Source organism: Podarcis raffonei, chromosome 9, assembly GCF_027172205.1.
Source record: "Podarcis raffonei isolate rPodRaf1 chromosome 9, rPodRaf1.pri, whole genome shotgun sequence".
NCBI classification, from domain to species: Eukaryota; Metazoa; Chordata; class Lepidosauria; order Squamata; family Lacertidae; genus Podarcis; species Podarcis raffonei.
In genome coordinates, this window is record NC_070610.1 from 74,722,591 (window position 1) to 74,739,191 (window position 16,601).

General features: G+C 46.7%; 1 protein-coding gene and 1 pseudogene across 7 annotated transcripts in view; both read left to right on the forward strand.

Moving 5' to 3' along the window:
* RNF24 (ring finger protein 24) overlaps nucleotides 1–2,287 on the forward strand; it is an 81,310-nt gene extending 79,023 nt beyond the window's left edge. For all 7 annotated transcript variants that reach the window (XM_053402063.1, XM_053402062.1, XM_053402067.1 and 4 more), the window contains one exon: nucleotides 1,346–2,287. In XM_053402063.1, coding sequence (XP_053258038.1) covers nucleotides 1,346–1,487 — 142 coding nt within the window. In that variant the 3' untranslated portion in view covers nucleotides 1,488–2,287. The remainder of the gene's footprint in view (nucleotides 1–1,345) is intronic.
* A 3,528-nt stretch (nucleotides 2,288–5,815) lies between these two features.
* LOC128421098 (60S ribosomal protein L18-like) lies at nucleotides 5,816–8,899 on the forward strand (annotated as a pseudogene).
* The last annotated feature ends 7,702 nt before the right edge of the window (nucleotides 8,900–16,601 follow it).

The following is a 16,601-nucleotide window of genomic DNA, read 5'->3' on the forward strand; positions in this document are numbered from 1 at the left end:
GGAGCATCTCTGCAGATGGACCTTCGGCCGTGAGGACTGTGGCTCCTGGTTTCCCTCGAGGGTTGCACCCACAATCTTAAGAGCCAGGTCCTGTAATGGTGGTGGCGGCAGAGGAGAAAGCCTTCCCTTTGTTTCCAGGCCATGGGGACATCCATTAGGAGCATCCCTTGTCATGTACGATAAACAGAGCCAGGCCCCATCAGCGCTGCCTGCAGAAAGTGCCAAGCTCCTTCCCCTGGCAACGCCAGCTGGAAGGATTGTGGGTGCCAGTGCTCAGAAAGAAAGACAACAAAGCCAAGAGGCTGGCAGTCCGATGCAGTATAAGGCAGTTTCAAATCCAAGCAGGGTGGGTTTGCAATTATTAAATTTATTAGGGTTTTTCTTTTTGCCACAGGCAACTCAAAGTGACTTACCAAAAAAGATCTTTGCCCTTGTGGAGTGTTTCCTCAGCCTCCTCTCCTCTCCCCGCTCCTTGGGAGTCCTCTGGGCAACCACTGGTACCATCCCTGGTCTCTGAGCTGCCCCCAAAGAGAAGAGCCTCCTCACGCTGCCCCACAGGGCCCTGGGACTTGTCTGTCCATTCCCAACACCAAGGGCTGGCAGACTGGCAGGCTCAACTCCCATGTCCGCTTGCTTGCCTACTCTGAGGGCACCTCAGCTCCTGGCAACCAGCACCCCCTGGCCAGCCCCAGAGGCACCATTCGCCTGGGGAGCTTGCAGCCAGGGCTGCTGCAACAAACAGCCCCACAAGCCTTTGGGAGGCAGAAATGCGAGAGGGCAAGGAAAGAGGGCACCCCTGACCATCATTCAAGGCACCCCAAGTTGCCGCAGCATACTGGTTGAAAACCACTGCTTTATTTGGGTTACTACATTGGCTCCCAGCACATTTCCGAGCACAATTCAAAGTGTTGGTGCTGACCTTTAAAGCCCTAAATGGCCTCGGTCCAGTAGACCTGAAGGAGCGTCTCCACCCCCATTGTTCTGCCCGGACACTGAGGTCCTTCTGGCGGTTCCCTCACTGCAAGAAGCAAAGCTACAGGGAACCAGGCAGAGGGCCTTCTTGGTAGTGGCACCTGCCCTGTGGAACGCCCTCTCACCAGATGTCAAAGAGAAGAACAACTACCAAATTTTTAGAAGACATCTGAAGGCAGCCCTGTTCAGGGAAGCTTTAATGTTTAACAGACCACTGTATTTTAATAGTCTGTTGGAAGACGCCCAGAGTGGCTGGAGAAACCCAGCCAGATGGGCGGAGTATAAATAATAAATTCCATTCCATTCCATTCTGCTATATTCCTAGCTTGAAGTCTGCCTATACTGAAGGGGCTGCTTTCTTTCCCCGCCACAGGTGCCTCATCAAATGGTTGGAGGTGCGCAAAGTCTGCCCGCTCTGCAACATGGCCGTCCTGCAGCTGGCGCAACTCCACAGCAAGCCGGATGCCCACGGACTCCCCCAAGAGCCCCTCCCTGGGGCGGCCAACATCGTATAGCTCCCCGCGAGCCTCTCTGGGGCGCAGCCTGCCGCCCAGAGACGTCCCGCTCTCTGAACCTGCTGCTTACGGCCTCGGGGCCTCCGCCGGGGCTTCTTCCATCTCGCGAGGAGCTCCCAGGACACACTTGAAGGAGGGGGAAGGTGCTTGGACCGCAGAAACACCCCCAGCGCCGAGACCACCGCCGGTGCGACGAGAAGAGGCCATTCCGGGCTCGGCCTTTTCCTTTCTTCCTTCCGACCCCCTTTTTCTTTCCGTAAGAGCACTTTACGAAGGACACGCGCAGGTCCGGCGCCTACGTTTGGATTGAGCTGCACACATGCCAGAGCGAGGGATGTGAGGCGCACCCTTTGCGCCTCAGGATCGAAGAGACCCCGCGTGGTCCTTTTTCTGCGGGTGGAATGGGAACCGTGCCCCGAGATTCTGCCGCTCAGTGGTTACCTCATACCGAATTGCCTGTGGCTTCCGGAACAGAACAAGGCAAGGGCCTGGCCTGTTTGCAGAACAATCCGCAGCAGCAGTCCGTGTGACTCTCTCGTACGCTGTGGGACGGAGAGCGAGAGCAGAGCCCAGCTCTCCAAAGGAAGAGTGGGTGCTTAGAGGCCTAGCGGCGACGCACAGAAGATTATTTGGTTACCAGTCAGGCCAACGTCCACCAGGGTCCTGCTAGGCGCTTGAGATCCACACTGGCTTGATTCCTGCCTCAGAAAACAATTCCTTAAGTGCCCCGGGAGGGAGGCGGGGGGAAGCAAACCACACAGATTCCTGTCATGTTAATGGACAACTCTGAAGCAAGGAAAAGCCACAGAGGAGGCAGCTTAGCAGCCTTTTGGATTCGGCAACGGGGGGGGTCCCCTTTTTAAATCCCACAATGCGGCAAATCCCTTTTTTAACCAGGTTTGAGTGCAGAAGGGCATTTGCCTGCGTAGAAGCTAGACCCGATTGGAATTCAAAATAAAAATGGCAACTATTACGAACCCTGGACTCTGCAAGCTTCTTAGCAGCTTTGCGTAGAGTTGAGCGCAGACTTTTGGCGGGGTGGGGAGTCATCTGAAAAAGAGGCCTGCTAGATCAGACCAAAGACCCTTCTAGTTCAGCTTCCGGTGTCCCACAGCAGCCAGCCAGATGCTTCTGGGGAGCCGTAAGGGTGATAAGCCTCTCTCCCGTTGCAGTTCGTGAGCAACTGCGGAGCCTCAGTGGGCCTCCTGTCTCTCGACCCAGAGGGTCTCCCATCATGGCCAGTAGCCATTGATTAGTCTCCATTTTCCAACGGGTGTTTCAATTCCATCAGCCCAAATCTAAACTTTGTCAGCCGCTAAGGCACCAAGCAAATATAGTTCAACGTACCCGAACATAGAAAATTCATTGGATTTGTTCAAAAGTAATTGTCCACTAGATAACCTGTCAGCGCAGGTTGCAGTCCAATTCATGTTCCGTTATCGATTTGTGAAAATAATATTTTTTAAGCAAGTTTCTGGCCAGAGAAAGTTCTGACGGTGGAGAGGTCCATTTCCAAGATTACCTGCGCAGATTGTTTCGGGGTCTCTTAAGGAGGCAGGATGCTATCCCCAAACCCCCTTTTGGGCAGTGTGTTTTGTTTCTGTGTCCGCACTTGTTCAAAAGACACAGGAAAGGGATTTTGCAGTATTACGTTGTACAGCGCGAGGTTCCCTTTTTGCTAAAAATAAAATAAAATGGCACAGACTGTTCTTCCCGGTCCTTCCATAATAGGGGCAAATTTCCAATAGCCGGTTCTTAGTATGGCATGACTTTCAGTAGCCTTTTACTGTTTTCGTCCATCCGGGTTCAGCCTGATCTCTTCCTGTCCCACCTGCCGCGGTCTTCTTTTTGTAAATAGTGTGTGACTCGAGAGAGAGTTTATGAACCTTAGAAGTCCTCCTGGAGGAGACATTTGTACACTAAAATAAATAAATAAAATTCTGCAGCAGAATTTTTTTTTTTAAGAGAAAAGACACAAAGAAAACATGCTGGGTTTTTATTTTGTAAACTATATTTTTGTATATTTAATTGCTATTTTAAAATTCTAATGCATCTTTTTTGCTAATCGCTATTCTTAAATGCGGGGAGGGTGGGGGGAGGGGAACGTTTGCATGTGATTTGACTTGAACTGTAAATAAAGGCAGATTTTGGAAATAACAGCGGAGTGGTGGAATCTGTGGCTGCTTATCTATATATCCGTTCGGAAAGTCAAAGCCAGCTTTGGGTAATCTCTTAAGGGATAATCTGAACTGTGGTTGCAGAGCCACTAAGGGGGCAGAGCACAATGCATGCTAAGACATTGAGGGGGGAAAGTGTTTGCCGGTTTAATTTTGGGAAAAACAAACTCAGCAACAGCAAGTGGGATAGAGGAAACCTAAGAACACATGCAGATTGCAGTTTTCACAAACCTCCGTAGCTCTTTTCTGTAAGAACTCTTGTTTCAGTATACTGAAATGAGTTTAACAAGGAGCCGTGGAAAGTTTATGAACATTCTTAGCTGCCTGGAAGTTTTGAAAAAGAGCTTGTTGCAGGAGCAGAGTACAGTGGTACTTCATGTTACATACGCTTCAGGTTACATACGCTTCAGGTTACAGACTCCGCTAACCCAGAAATAGTGCTTCAGGTTAAGAACTTTGCTTCAGGATGAGAACAGAAATTGTGCTCCAGCGGCGCGGCAGCAGCAGGAGGCCCCATTAGCTAAAGTGGTGCTTGAGGTTAAGAACAATTTCAGGTTAAGTACCGACCTCCGGAACGAATTAAGTACTTAACCCGAGGTACCACTGTATACTTTTGGTGGGAAGGGATGCAGTAGGCAACATTACCATAAATGTTTGCCCATTGTCAGGAGTGAGCAGGCAGTAAATCACACCATGAAAGTTGGGACTTAACTTTTCATTCTCAAGAGCACGATCTGCACAGACTTGGATGACTGTCAGGCCTAATGAGCAGAGCACTTCATCCCTGGTAGGTCTTGCCCCATGAGTCAGTTGCCGAGGCTGAAAATCCCCACCTCCCCACAGCCGTCTACGTCTCCTCCTCTCCAGGGCTTTCCCCAAGCAATCAGAGACTGTGCCTGTGTGCAGCCAACCTCTCCTCCGCTCTTTTCATGCCTCTTCTAGTTCTGTGAGACATGGGGTGGGGGGAGATGTTCGCAGCAGGAGAGGGAGACACCTGTGACTCTGCACCAGCCGGACTCATCACTGCCTCTGGGCCTTCCTCTCCTTCCGCTTCTGCCTCTGATTCTGGGCTGCTCTCTGCCACAGACTCTCCCCGCTCACTAAGCCCTGTTACCTCTTCAGCTTCCGACACCTCCTCTTCCCAGTCCTCTCCCTCTGACCACTCATTGTCGTCTCACCACCAACCCCTGGGCTCTGAGCTTTCTTCTCTTTGGGGTTCCCCAGCTGGTTCCACCCCCCAATACTTTGCATCCAACCAGTCCATTGCACATTTGTGTGTGTGAAAGAGAGAGAGAAACTATGAAGGCGAAACAGATGGAACATAAAGCTCCGTGCACAAAACACACCCTTGAATTTATGTAGGGCTGTGCATCTATTACTCCCTGTGAAGTGTCTTCTGAAACAAGTGCTGCAACAATCGATATTCTCACATACACCCCCATAAGGCTGAACACATCTGGTCCAGCATCCTGTTCTTGCAGAGGCCAACCAGATGTCCCTGGCAGAACCTGAGTGCAACAGCATCCATCCCACGGTAAATGGGAGAACAAAGACATTGCAGCTAGGAGCCATTAATAGCCACCTCTTCCATTAATTTATCTCATCCTCTTTCAAAGCCACCCAAATTGGTGGCCATCACTTCCCCCTTGTGATAGTAAAGTCCATAGTTTAATGATGCTCATACAATTCTTTTGCAGCTCCCAGATCTTCCATCATTCAGCTTCTTGGACGTTCTCAATTTCTACTGTCGCAAGACAGACAGAATTCCCCTGTGCACACATGTACACTTTTTGGTAATTTTATACCCCTTTATCTCCTCTCTCTCACCTAAACACAAAAGCCCCTGCAAACTTGCCTAAGAAGCGAGTTGCTCCATCCCATTGATCATGTCGTTTGCCTTTTTTCCCCTGAACCGTTTCCAAGTCCACGATGCTTCTTTTGAACTGGGTTGAGAACTGCAGAAAGCATCCCCAGGTGGCAAGGGGGAGACAAATGGCAGCTGCTTCTCCCTCATTGCTCGGGCATTTGGGTTGCCCTTTCCTGAGCTGTGTTTGATCTTTTGCTAATGCACCGCTCCCACTGTTCAGGGCCTGTCAGCTGAGCATTGATAGAAAGCAGCTCTTGGCTGTGGGTGACAGCAGCTCAAGCGTGATGCTAGCTGGGTACATCATGAACAAGCTGGAGGGGGGGGTCTGCCAGGTACCTGGCCACCTTCCAGAATATCCAACGGGTGCCAAATGTGGTTGGCAGCGAGAGCTGTTCTCCGCAGGTGCTCAAACAGAGATTTTAAAAACAAATAAATGTGGAGCATGCGAGGCGCAGATATGGGAAATCTGTCCCCGGAAAGTACAGTGTATCTCTTTTTGTGGTGCTGCATATTTTAAAGAAAATCTGCTGCGTTTGGCCTTGCTGGGGGAAAGTATGCATTAAAACGTGTATATTTTGCAATATTTATTTACTGAATATATATACTCCGCCCTTCCTCCCCAAAGGAGCCCAGAGCACCAGATGGACAATTTTAAAACAAAAAACAAAGGTACAATATTCTGAAACCATTTAAACAGTCTAAAAATAATGCAACATTTCTGCAATTTGCAGGGTTTTTGTTAATAACAACAATAATATTTTTTTTAAAACCTAATAAAAACTCACCAATATTTTGGTGTGACTTTCTCCTAATAGCACTTTTTTTTTTGCATGTGATTATCTATAATCAAATGCATTACAAGTGCTGTTTTCTCTAATGTTTTCATTTTTATGTACAGTATACTTGTCCCGATCATATGTAATTTTTTGTCAGTCAGTTGGTTGGTTAGTTGTTTGCGATGCTACATTCCCAAAATTAAGAGAAGTGCAAATTTCAAAGGATGGCTACATTTCAGTTCTCATATTGTTTCAGAAAGTGCAAATTAGGTGGTTACCGGGAGTAACCCATTCCGGTACTTTCGGGTTTTGGCGGTCCGTAACCTGAAAAAACGCAACCTGAAGTGTCCTTTACCCAAGGTATGACTGTACCCGCCTGTTCCCTGCCCCTCCACCATCAAATCCAGATTGACCATTACCGAGGGAAATTTAGCAAATTAAAAAACAAACACTGCCCATGACCCATTTGTGATATATCTCAGCAACCTCCTTAAAAGAGTAAGTCCTCTTCTGAATGCACCCTAAGATCAGAACCACCTAGAAGGTAATGTCAGCCTCTCCTCTCTCTCTCTCTCTCTCTCTCTCTCTCTCTCTCTGCTTGCAGGAAACCTCCTGTGTTTTCCACACTCAAAAACAAAAGGCCCCTTGGCAATTTCTTATGTCTTGCAGCAATACTTTGGGGAAGACTAGCAGGCCCAAGGGATACGTGCTTTGTTTTCTCTGAATACTGTGCTTCTCTGGCTTTTCCACACACCAGCCTTTTAAAAGTTGCTTTTCCAATGTGAATCACTATTCCAGTATTTACAGCCAGTGTGGCACAGTTGCTGCAGTGTCGGAATAGGACCTGGGAGACCAGGGTTCGAATCCCCGCTCGGCCATGATGCTCACTGGGTGTGACTCTGCACCAGCCTCTCGCTGCTCTTGTGCTCGGGTCCTGCTTGCACAAGCATCTGGGTGGCCACAGTGAGGATAGGATGCTCAACAAGATGGCATTTGACCTGACCTGAAAAGCTCTTCTTCTGCTCCTAACCCGCACCAGTTTTCTATAGACGGCCTTTGCGGTCCTTGACGGGCAGAGGCAGAGTTAGCAGAACCAGGTGAGAGAGGCCTGATGTTTTCAGCAGGTGTTCCCAGCCATATCGGTGCTTGTTTGGTTTTTTAAAAAAACCCAGAGTCGTTTATTTTGTCTTATCAGCGAAACCTGTTCCTATATGAAAAGGTTCCCAGCACAAAGGCTGCCTTTGCCTCCTCAAAGAGCTGATCAGTTGCACTTCTGGGTAGGTAGACATCAGCTGATGTCCTCCTGGGTCTTCTAGTTTTCCAAAAGTGAGAAGACTGGTGTGCAAACTCAGTGTCAAGAGCGAGCCAGCAGTAAATCACACCATGCAAGTTGGAGTTAACTCTTTATTAGCAAAATCACTATCTGCACAGACTTGGTTGAGTGTCAGGCCTCCTGAGCACAACAGCTCATCCCTGCTAGAATCAGTGGCCAAGACAGAAGGTCCCTGCCTTCCCACAGCTGCGCAAGGCCCCTTGTCTCCAGGGTTTTCCCCCAAGCAATCTAAGACTGAGCTTGTGTACAGGCAGTCTCTCCTCTGCCCATTTTAGGCCTCTGCTGGTGGTTCTGGGAGACCAAGGGAAGGAGAGCTTGTCAGGAGGGGAAGACCCCTGGACTTCTTCACCAGCCAGACTCATCTCTGCCTCTGGGCATTCCTCCTCTCCTGCTTCAGCTTCTGCCTCCAATTCTGGACTTCTCTCTGCCACAGACTCTCCCAGCTCACTAAGCCCTGTTGCCTCTTCAGCTTCTGACACCTCCTCTGAGTCTTCTCCCTTTGACGACCCGTTGTTGTCCCACCTCCACCCCGGGCTCTGAGCCTTCTTCCCTGGGGGTTCCCCAGCTGGTTCCTCCCTCCGATCCTACCAGTCCATGACACTCAGATATCCCATTCGGTGAGTCTGCCACACACCCAGTGACAAAACTTTGAAACGCTTTTTTTTCGACATACACCACAAGAAGGACCGGAAGTTTCGATGCAAAGAGCCTAAGAGTCAGGATATCTACCTTTGCCTCCTGGTCAAGTTCTACAGATTTCTTGCTCGACGGACCAATGCAAAATTCAACAAGGTGATTCTGAAACGGCTCTTTATGAGCCATACCAACAGGCCTCCACTGTCCATTTCCCGCATGACCCATAAGATGACGCTCCCAGGCCAGGAGAACAAAACTGCTGTCGTGGTGGGTACAGTGACCGATGATGTTCGCATCCATGAAATCCCCAAAATGAAGGTTTGTGCCCTGAGAGTGACCCAAGGAGCCTGTACCCGCATCCCGAAAGCTGGTGGCCAGATCATAACTTTTGACCTGTTGGCCATGGCTGCCCCCAAGGGCCAATGAACTGTGCTGCTTACTGGACCCAGGAAGGCTTGTGAAGTTTACAGGCATTTTGGCAAGCCCCCTGGAACCCTACACAGCCATACATCAGATCCAAGGGCCGCAAGTTTGAGCGGGCTTGAGGTCGCCGTGCCAGTCGAAGCTACAAAAAGTAGATTGGGTCTTGAAATATTTGAAGGCTGTGATGGGCTGGATTAAATTTGCTAAAACTTTGAAACAATCAACCACATTTTGGACCACCGTCTCGCCAGAACAGCAGTCTATAGATAACCTTAATAAAATAAATATAAATAAACGAGGTGGTTCCATTGCCAGGCAATGTTTCATTACTAGGCATCGTCCTCAGTTCACGTTGAAGGCTGCATTCGTCACTTTAGCATGCAAAGAACCACAGCAAAGACCTTTTTTCTCAGCAAGTGTTATTGGATGGATCTCTGCTGCCCTCCAGTGACTCCGAGGAGTAACAAGCAAAGCTTTGAAAGGAATGGCTTTCTCTTGCCACCCCCGTGACAGGTGAGCACAAGCTGGCAAATTTTTAAACAGGCCTCATGGGGGGTGTTGCACAGGTTTCAAAAGATAGGACCACATCCCCTGCACAACATGCAGAGTGAGCCTTTGTCAGCAAAAGCCCAGCTTTAAAAACATTCTCTCTTTAAATCATGTTTCTGAAGAGTGTTCCCTAAGCTGGTTGCACTCCCAAATACTTTTAAAACTACACTTCCCACCATCCCTGACTGCTGGCTATGCTACCAGGGGCAGATGCAAATTGGTCCAAAAGGTATACCTTTGTTAGAATCATAGAATTGTAGGGGTTTTCTTTCTTTCTTTCTGTGGCAAGAGAAATTGATGGATTATGCAGAACTGGCGAAATTGACATACAAACTGTGAGACAAGGACAACTGTGACTTTAAAGAAGAATGGGAACTTTTTACAAGCTACTTAAAAAAACAACAAAATGAATTGGACTCCTTGGCAGGTTTTGAATAAACAGACACAAATTTATTGATTGTTAACATAATAGACAGATAAGGATCTTTACAATTTTACAATATGCAGAGAATAACATGTGTTGAAAAATCAGAGAGAGGAGCTGAGGGAAGTCTTAGGGGGGAGGGAGGGTTCTTCTTGGGGAGGGGGAGGGAAAAATGGGGGAGGGAAATGAAGATGGTATGTTTTGATTGTTATGTTGAAATTCTTAATAAAAATTAATTTTTTTTAAAAAAAAGAACCATAGAATTGTAGGGTCAAAGTGATCCCCAGGGGCATCTAGTCCAACCCCCTATAATGTGGGAATATCAACTAGATCATGACAGACAGCCGTCCATCCTCTGCTTAAAAACCTCCAAGGAAGAACAATTCACCATCTCCCAAGAGAGTCCATTCCAAAGTCAAACAGCTCCCACTGCCAGAAAATTATTCCTGATGTTAAGTCGGAATCTCCTTCCTTGTACCTTGCAGGCTTTGGTTTGGGTTCTACCCGCCAAGAGTGAGAGAAAACCAGCTTGCTCCACCTTCCATGTGACAGGCCTCGAGATATTTAAAGATGGCGATCATATCTCCTCTGTCTTCACTTTCCCAGGCTATACATACCCAGCTCCTTCAACCGTTCCTCATAAGGCTTAGTTTCCAGACCCCTGATCATCTTGGTTGCCCTCCTCAGCACACCTTCCAGCTTGTCAACTTCCTTCTTAAATTGGCATGCCCAGAACTGGACACAGTAGGCTGCTTCTGAATGCTGCCTTTTCAGCTCTGGTCTACCTTAAGAGATTATGAGGTATGGTGAGGCATCTGATCAAGATTTGTATTTTAAAATGAGCTTAAAAAATATATATTTGTAAATGTTTGTATCTCTCATGCCAGGCAGAAACCATACTCTGGCAGCTGTTTATCTTCTTGATCAAGGGCCCCCCTGATCTATAGCAGTGTTTCAGGGTTGTAAAAGGAAATTACAGGCTAGGAGCAAAAGGTCACACTGACCAGACAAATTACAGAATAATCAAGTTGCAAAACACAATTAAGAGTTGGTAAATAGTAAGAATTATTGTGCCTCCCATTAGAGACTTGAGCCACATTTTCATAAGGTTAAAAGGGCAAATAGAAGCAGCAGCTGGACTAGGCAAAGCAGCTCTCTGAAACTGCTTTGAATCTTTAGAGAACTTAGAATTTAGCTTAGCTTTTACTAAGTTCCCCTTCTTCTAAAAAACTATATATGTTATGAAATATATTGGCTTAAATGTAATTATGCAAAGGATTTAGAAAGTAAGAAATGTTAGATTCTTATTTCATAGAATCATAGAATCATAAAGTTGGAAGAGACCACAAGGGCCATCGAGTCCAAACCCCTGCCGAGCAGGAAACACCATCAGAGCACTCCTGACATATGGTTGTCAGTCTCTGCTTAAAGACCTCCAAAGAAGGAGATCTTTCATAGATGGTGTGTGAGGAGATGAACCCAAGATCTCTGTTTAAGATAAAATTAGAACCATTAGCCATCTGTTTTTCAGGGAATAGGGCAAGAGGGGCCAAAGGTTATCTGGTAATTAAGGTGCCTGGTCGAGGTAAATGTAAGATATATGACTACTTATTTGGCATTTATAAATAGAAGAAAATATAGCTCTCTGTCTCCCATAAAAGGTAATAGGAAATGGGTGTATCTTTTATGATTGGTTCTAGCAAACAGCCAATAGGAATTTCAACCAGGCTGATTGGACAGAGGCAGCCAAAGGGAGGAGAAAGGGGGCTGGATTGAGGAAATATAAGTGCTGGCCATAATGGCAGGAGGGAGGCCAGAGCTTGGTAACCATATACCACTGTGCCTCTCATTTATTTGTCTGACAAATTATTATTTTAATTTCTCTATTGCTGTGTTGAATATTTCATTCCAGCTAAGCGTTAACCACAAGCAGGGTGCTACAATGGGGCTGGTGTGTTAAATATTTAAAAAGTCACCATTGTCCTTGTTATATACTGAGTTGAATAGGATCCAAAAGGCAGCAGTCTGATTGGTCCTAGAACAATAGGATCCAGAATGCAGCGGTCTGATTGGTCCTAGAACAATAGGATCCAGAATGCAGCGGTCTGATTGGTCCTAGAACAATAGGATCCAGAATGCAGCAGTCTGATTGACCCTAGAACAATAGGATTCAGAATGCAGCAGTCTGATTGACCCTAGAACAATAGGATTCAGAATGCAGCAGTCTGATTGGTCCTAGAACAATAGGATCCAGAATGCAGCAGTCTGATTGACCCTAGAACAATAGGATTCAGAATGCAGCGGTCTGATTGGTGCTAGAACAATAGGATCCAGAATGCAGCAGTCTAATTGACCCTAGAACAATAGGATTCAGAATGCAGCAGTCTGATTGGTCCACAGGAGCCACCCAATCCAGCTCCAGGTGGAAGTGAATCCGCAACCAGATTGGCCTACTGGAGACTCCCAGAATTAGCCAATCACGTGGGGGCCCAATGTGTAAATAATGTACCGGTATATAAAGCAGACATTCTGGGGGAACTTCCATTCCTCCTCACAACTATGAGCTGGACAAAGATAATGAAATCCACTCTCGACTCCAAGTATACAGTGGTACCTCGGGTTACATACACTTCAGGTTACAGACACTTCAGGTTACAGACTCAACTAACCCAGAAATAGTGCTTCAGGTTAAGAACTTTGTTTCAGGATGAGAACAGAAATCGTGTTCCAGTGGCGTGGCAGCAGCAGGAGGCCCCATTAGCTAAAGTGGTACCTCAGGTTAAGAACAGTTTCAGGTTAAGAACGGACCTCCGGAACGAATTAAGTTCTTAACCCAAGGTACCACTGTATTTCAGTCCTTCAGTATAAAAGATTTTGCTGTGATTTGCAGGGGGCTGGACTAGATGACCCGTCCCTTCCAGCTCTACAGTTCTATGATTCCACCATTTCTTTGTTCCAGATCACTTCCCTCCCCATATCCCCAACCTTCCGGGAGTTTCCAGCCAAAATGCAACACTCTTTCTTCCCCCATTCCCACATTTTTCTAATGCTCTACCCAGCCCTCCCCCACCAATCAACTGCCGTATTTCTTCAATAATTGCTCTCTTCAAATGGGATGCACTATTTACTAATGACAAAACATGGGGAACAAAGTCATTTAAGCGCTTAAGCTCCCCTTGACCTACTTCGCATTTGCCAGAAATATATCACTGCGGTAGGACGGCTGACTTCTCTCAAGACCCCGGCTCTTTCAAAAAGGGTGTTTTTAACCATCCGTACGGAGATAATTCATTTTTATTTCATTTGCCAAATGAATTGGGGAAGAGAACTGAGCTGGGCATTTGCCAGGACTGTCACCACCTCAGGCCCAGCTGCTCTAGTGTTTTTTGTCCTGGGGAAATGGAATACTTCTGTGTCCAGGGCAGCTGTCTACCAGCTCCACCTGGTACGCAGGCTAAGACCCTACCTGCCCGCGGACTGTCTGGCCAGAGTGGTGCATGCTCTGGTTATCTTCTGCTTGGACTACTGCAACGCGCTCTACGTGGGGCTACCTTTGAAGGTGGCCCAGAAACTGCAATTAATCCAGAATGCGGCAGCTAGACTAGTGACTGGGAGTGGCCGCCGGGACCACATAACACCGGTTCTGAGAGATCTGCATTGGCTCCCAGTACGTTTCCGAGCCAATTCAAAGTGTTGGTGCTGACCTTGAAAGCCCTAAACGGCCTCGGTCCTGTATACCTGAAGGAGCGTCTCCACCCCCATCGTTCAGCCCGGACACTGAGATCCAGCGCCGAGGGCCTTCTGGCGGTTCCCTCATTGCGAGAAGTGAGGTTACAGGGAACCAGACAGAGGGCCTTCTCGGTAGTGGCACCCGCCCTGTGGAACGCCTTCCCTTCAGATGTTAAGGAAATAAGCAGCTATCTTATCTTTTAAAGACATCTGAAGGCAGCCCTGTTCAGGGAAGTTTTTAATATTTAACGCTGTATTGTTTTTAATACTTGATTGGGAGCCGCCCAGAGTGGCTGGGGAAACTCAACCAGATGGGTGGGGTATAAATAATAAATTATTATTATTATTATTATTCATCTATACCATTTTATTATCAGTTATGGCTTCCCTCTGAAGAATCCTGGGAACTATAGTTTGTTAACAGTTCTGACGTACCATTGGAGACTAACCAAGGACATCTCCCAAAATGATACAATCTGGTTTCGCTTTTATTGAAGAACAGGATATTTTAATGCCATCACAGAGGTATCTGCGGAAGGGATATATATTCATTGAAAATATTATTTTCTTTTCTTTTAAAAAAAGAACCTACCTGTTTCTTAAGTCTGGCACCAGATGTCCTTCTCTAAATATCCCAGCCACTCTCTAGATTTTCTTAATGATAATTACTATTATTTATATGCTGCAACCTGACTGGGTTGCCTGGAGAGCCACGTCTTAAGACATTCTCAAAAAGAGTAAGATTGTCCAGGATTTTAACCAATTTTATATCTACTGCTTTTTGTATTTTTACTGTTGCTTTTGTTTCTGATCTGTTTTATGTTTGTTTTATGGTTCTCTTTTGTAGGCTGTCTTGAAAATCTAGATTCACAAAATTATGTAAAAAACAAAACAAAAAGGAAAACTGCTGAGAGTTGTTAAGAGACCCCTGCACCTCTCTCAGAGCAGTTTAATCATTAATCCCTCTACCCAGGGAACTCTGGGAATTTTAGCTCCATGAGCATAACAGGGCACCCTTGCAGTTCCCAGGATTCTAATGTGGGAACGCTGTGTCTGTAAAGCAGTACGATACTGCCAAAGTACCTCCATGATATTCTTGAGAAGCTGGTAAAATGTGATGAACAGATTGCGCTAGTAGGACTGCAAGAAGTTTTGTAAGGTGGATTATCTGAAATATTACAAGAAAGACTATGAAAAGAATTATTAGTTAAGGACAATTAAATGCAATATAGAAATTAAGAAATGCAGAAGAAGTGATAAAGAACGGAAAATCATCAGAGGTGTTGATGGAAGTCTAAAACACTGTGTAAGGTGATATGTTGTTTGACTGTTGGAACTGATATGTTAAAAAATAAATAAAAATGTATAATAATAAAAAGAGAAGCTGGTAAAATGTGGATTTGTAGCTGAGAGAAGCTATGATAGCCATCTTCAAATATCTCAAGGGCTGCCACATGGAAGATGGAGCAAGCTTGTTTTCTTCTGCTCCGGAGGGCAGGACTCGAACCCATGGCTTCAAGTTACAAGGAAGGAAATTCCTACTAAATATCAGGAAGAACTTCCTGACAGTAAGAGCTGTTTGACAGTGGAACAGACTCCCTTTGGAAGGTGGCAGGCTCTCCATCATTGTAAGTTTTTAAGCAGAGGTTGGATGGCCATCTGCCATGGAAGCTTTAGTTGAGGTTCCTGCATTGCAGAGTGTTGGACTAGATGACCCTTGGGTCCCTTCCAACTCTACAATTCCACAGTTCTTTCCTGTTCCTTCTTCCAGTTGGTGGCCTATTTACTTTGATTCACTGCTGCATTGTTTCTCCCGCTGGATGCCTTCAGTAGCCAGCAGTGAAGAGAAGCAGTAGAGGTAATGAAGTCAGCCTCACCTATTAACCTATCGATCACATTGGTGAGAACAAGTATATGGATTTGCAGGGATTTGGGAGCAAGGAGAGGGAAAATCATCAGGTACAAATGAATCAAATTTTATTGCAATGTCAAATAGAAATAGAATGTGTTTAGAGGGGATTAAGGAAAGAACCTGGACGCAGGTGGTGCTGAGGGTAAAACCTCAGCGCCTAGGACTTGCCGATCGCATGGTCGGCAGTTCGAATCCCCGCGGCGGGGTGCACTCCGGTTGCTCGGTCCCAGCGTCTGCCAACCTAGCAGTTCGAAAGCACCCCCGGGTGCAAGTAGATAAATAGGGACCGCTTACTAGCGGGAAGGTAAACGGCGTTTCCGTGTGCTGCTCTGGTGCCGGTTCGCCGGAGCAGCTTCGTCACGCTGGCCACGTGACCCGGAAGTGTCTGTGGACAGCGCTGGCTCCCGGCCTCTTAAGTGAGATGAGCGCACAACCCTAGAGTCTGTCAAGACTGGCCCGTACGGGCAGGGGTACCTTTACCTTTACCTTTACGGAAAGAACCACTTCAGATTGAGATGATGATGATGATGATGATGATGATGATGATAATGATTTTATACCCTGCCCAACATTAAAAAGTTTCCTGAACAGGGCTGCCTTCAGATGTCTTCTAAAAGTCAGATAGTTGTTTATTTCCTTGACATCTGCTGGGAGGGCGTTCCACAGGGCGGGCGCCACTACTGAGAAGGCCCTCTGCCTGGTTCCCTGTAACCTCACTTCTCCCAGTGAGGGAACCACCAGAAGGCCCTCAGAGGAGGACCTCAGAGTCCATGCAGAATGATGGGGGTGGAGACACTTCTTCAGGTATACAGATAAAGAAGTATTGATTTTCCACTTCACCTAAACCAAGCTATGTGGACACTCAAGAGGGTTTACCATGTGTCAGTGAGGCCCTCAGTCGCTCAAAGGTTGTCCATCCCTCTGTTAAATTGTGTGTGGCCCCCATGTTCATCAAGGTAGCACAAGAGGGAAGAATCACTCAGTGTTCTTGCAGTGGGAGCCAAGAGTTTCAATTGCCTACTGTTAGCATCTAGATGGTTCATCAACAAAACTAGCAATTCGGGAGATTATTTTTATAATCAATGCTTGGAGGAAGCATTCAGTGCTTAAAAACTCCTACCATCTCGCTCAAAAAAAGATCTCCAGCCCGTTAAACCAAAAACCCACAATCCTTTTCTGTGCCTTTTTAATAGTTACAACTGGTAGGGAATTTGAGAACTGTGAGTCAGCCTGCACATGCACCCAACCTAGAATTGCAATGGAAATGTCAAAAGGCCCCATCAGTATT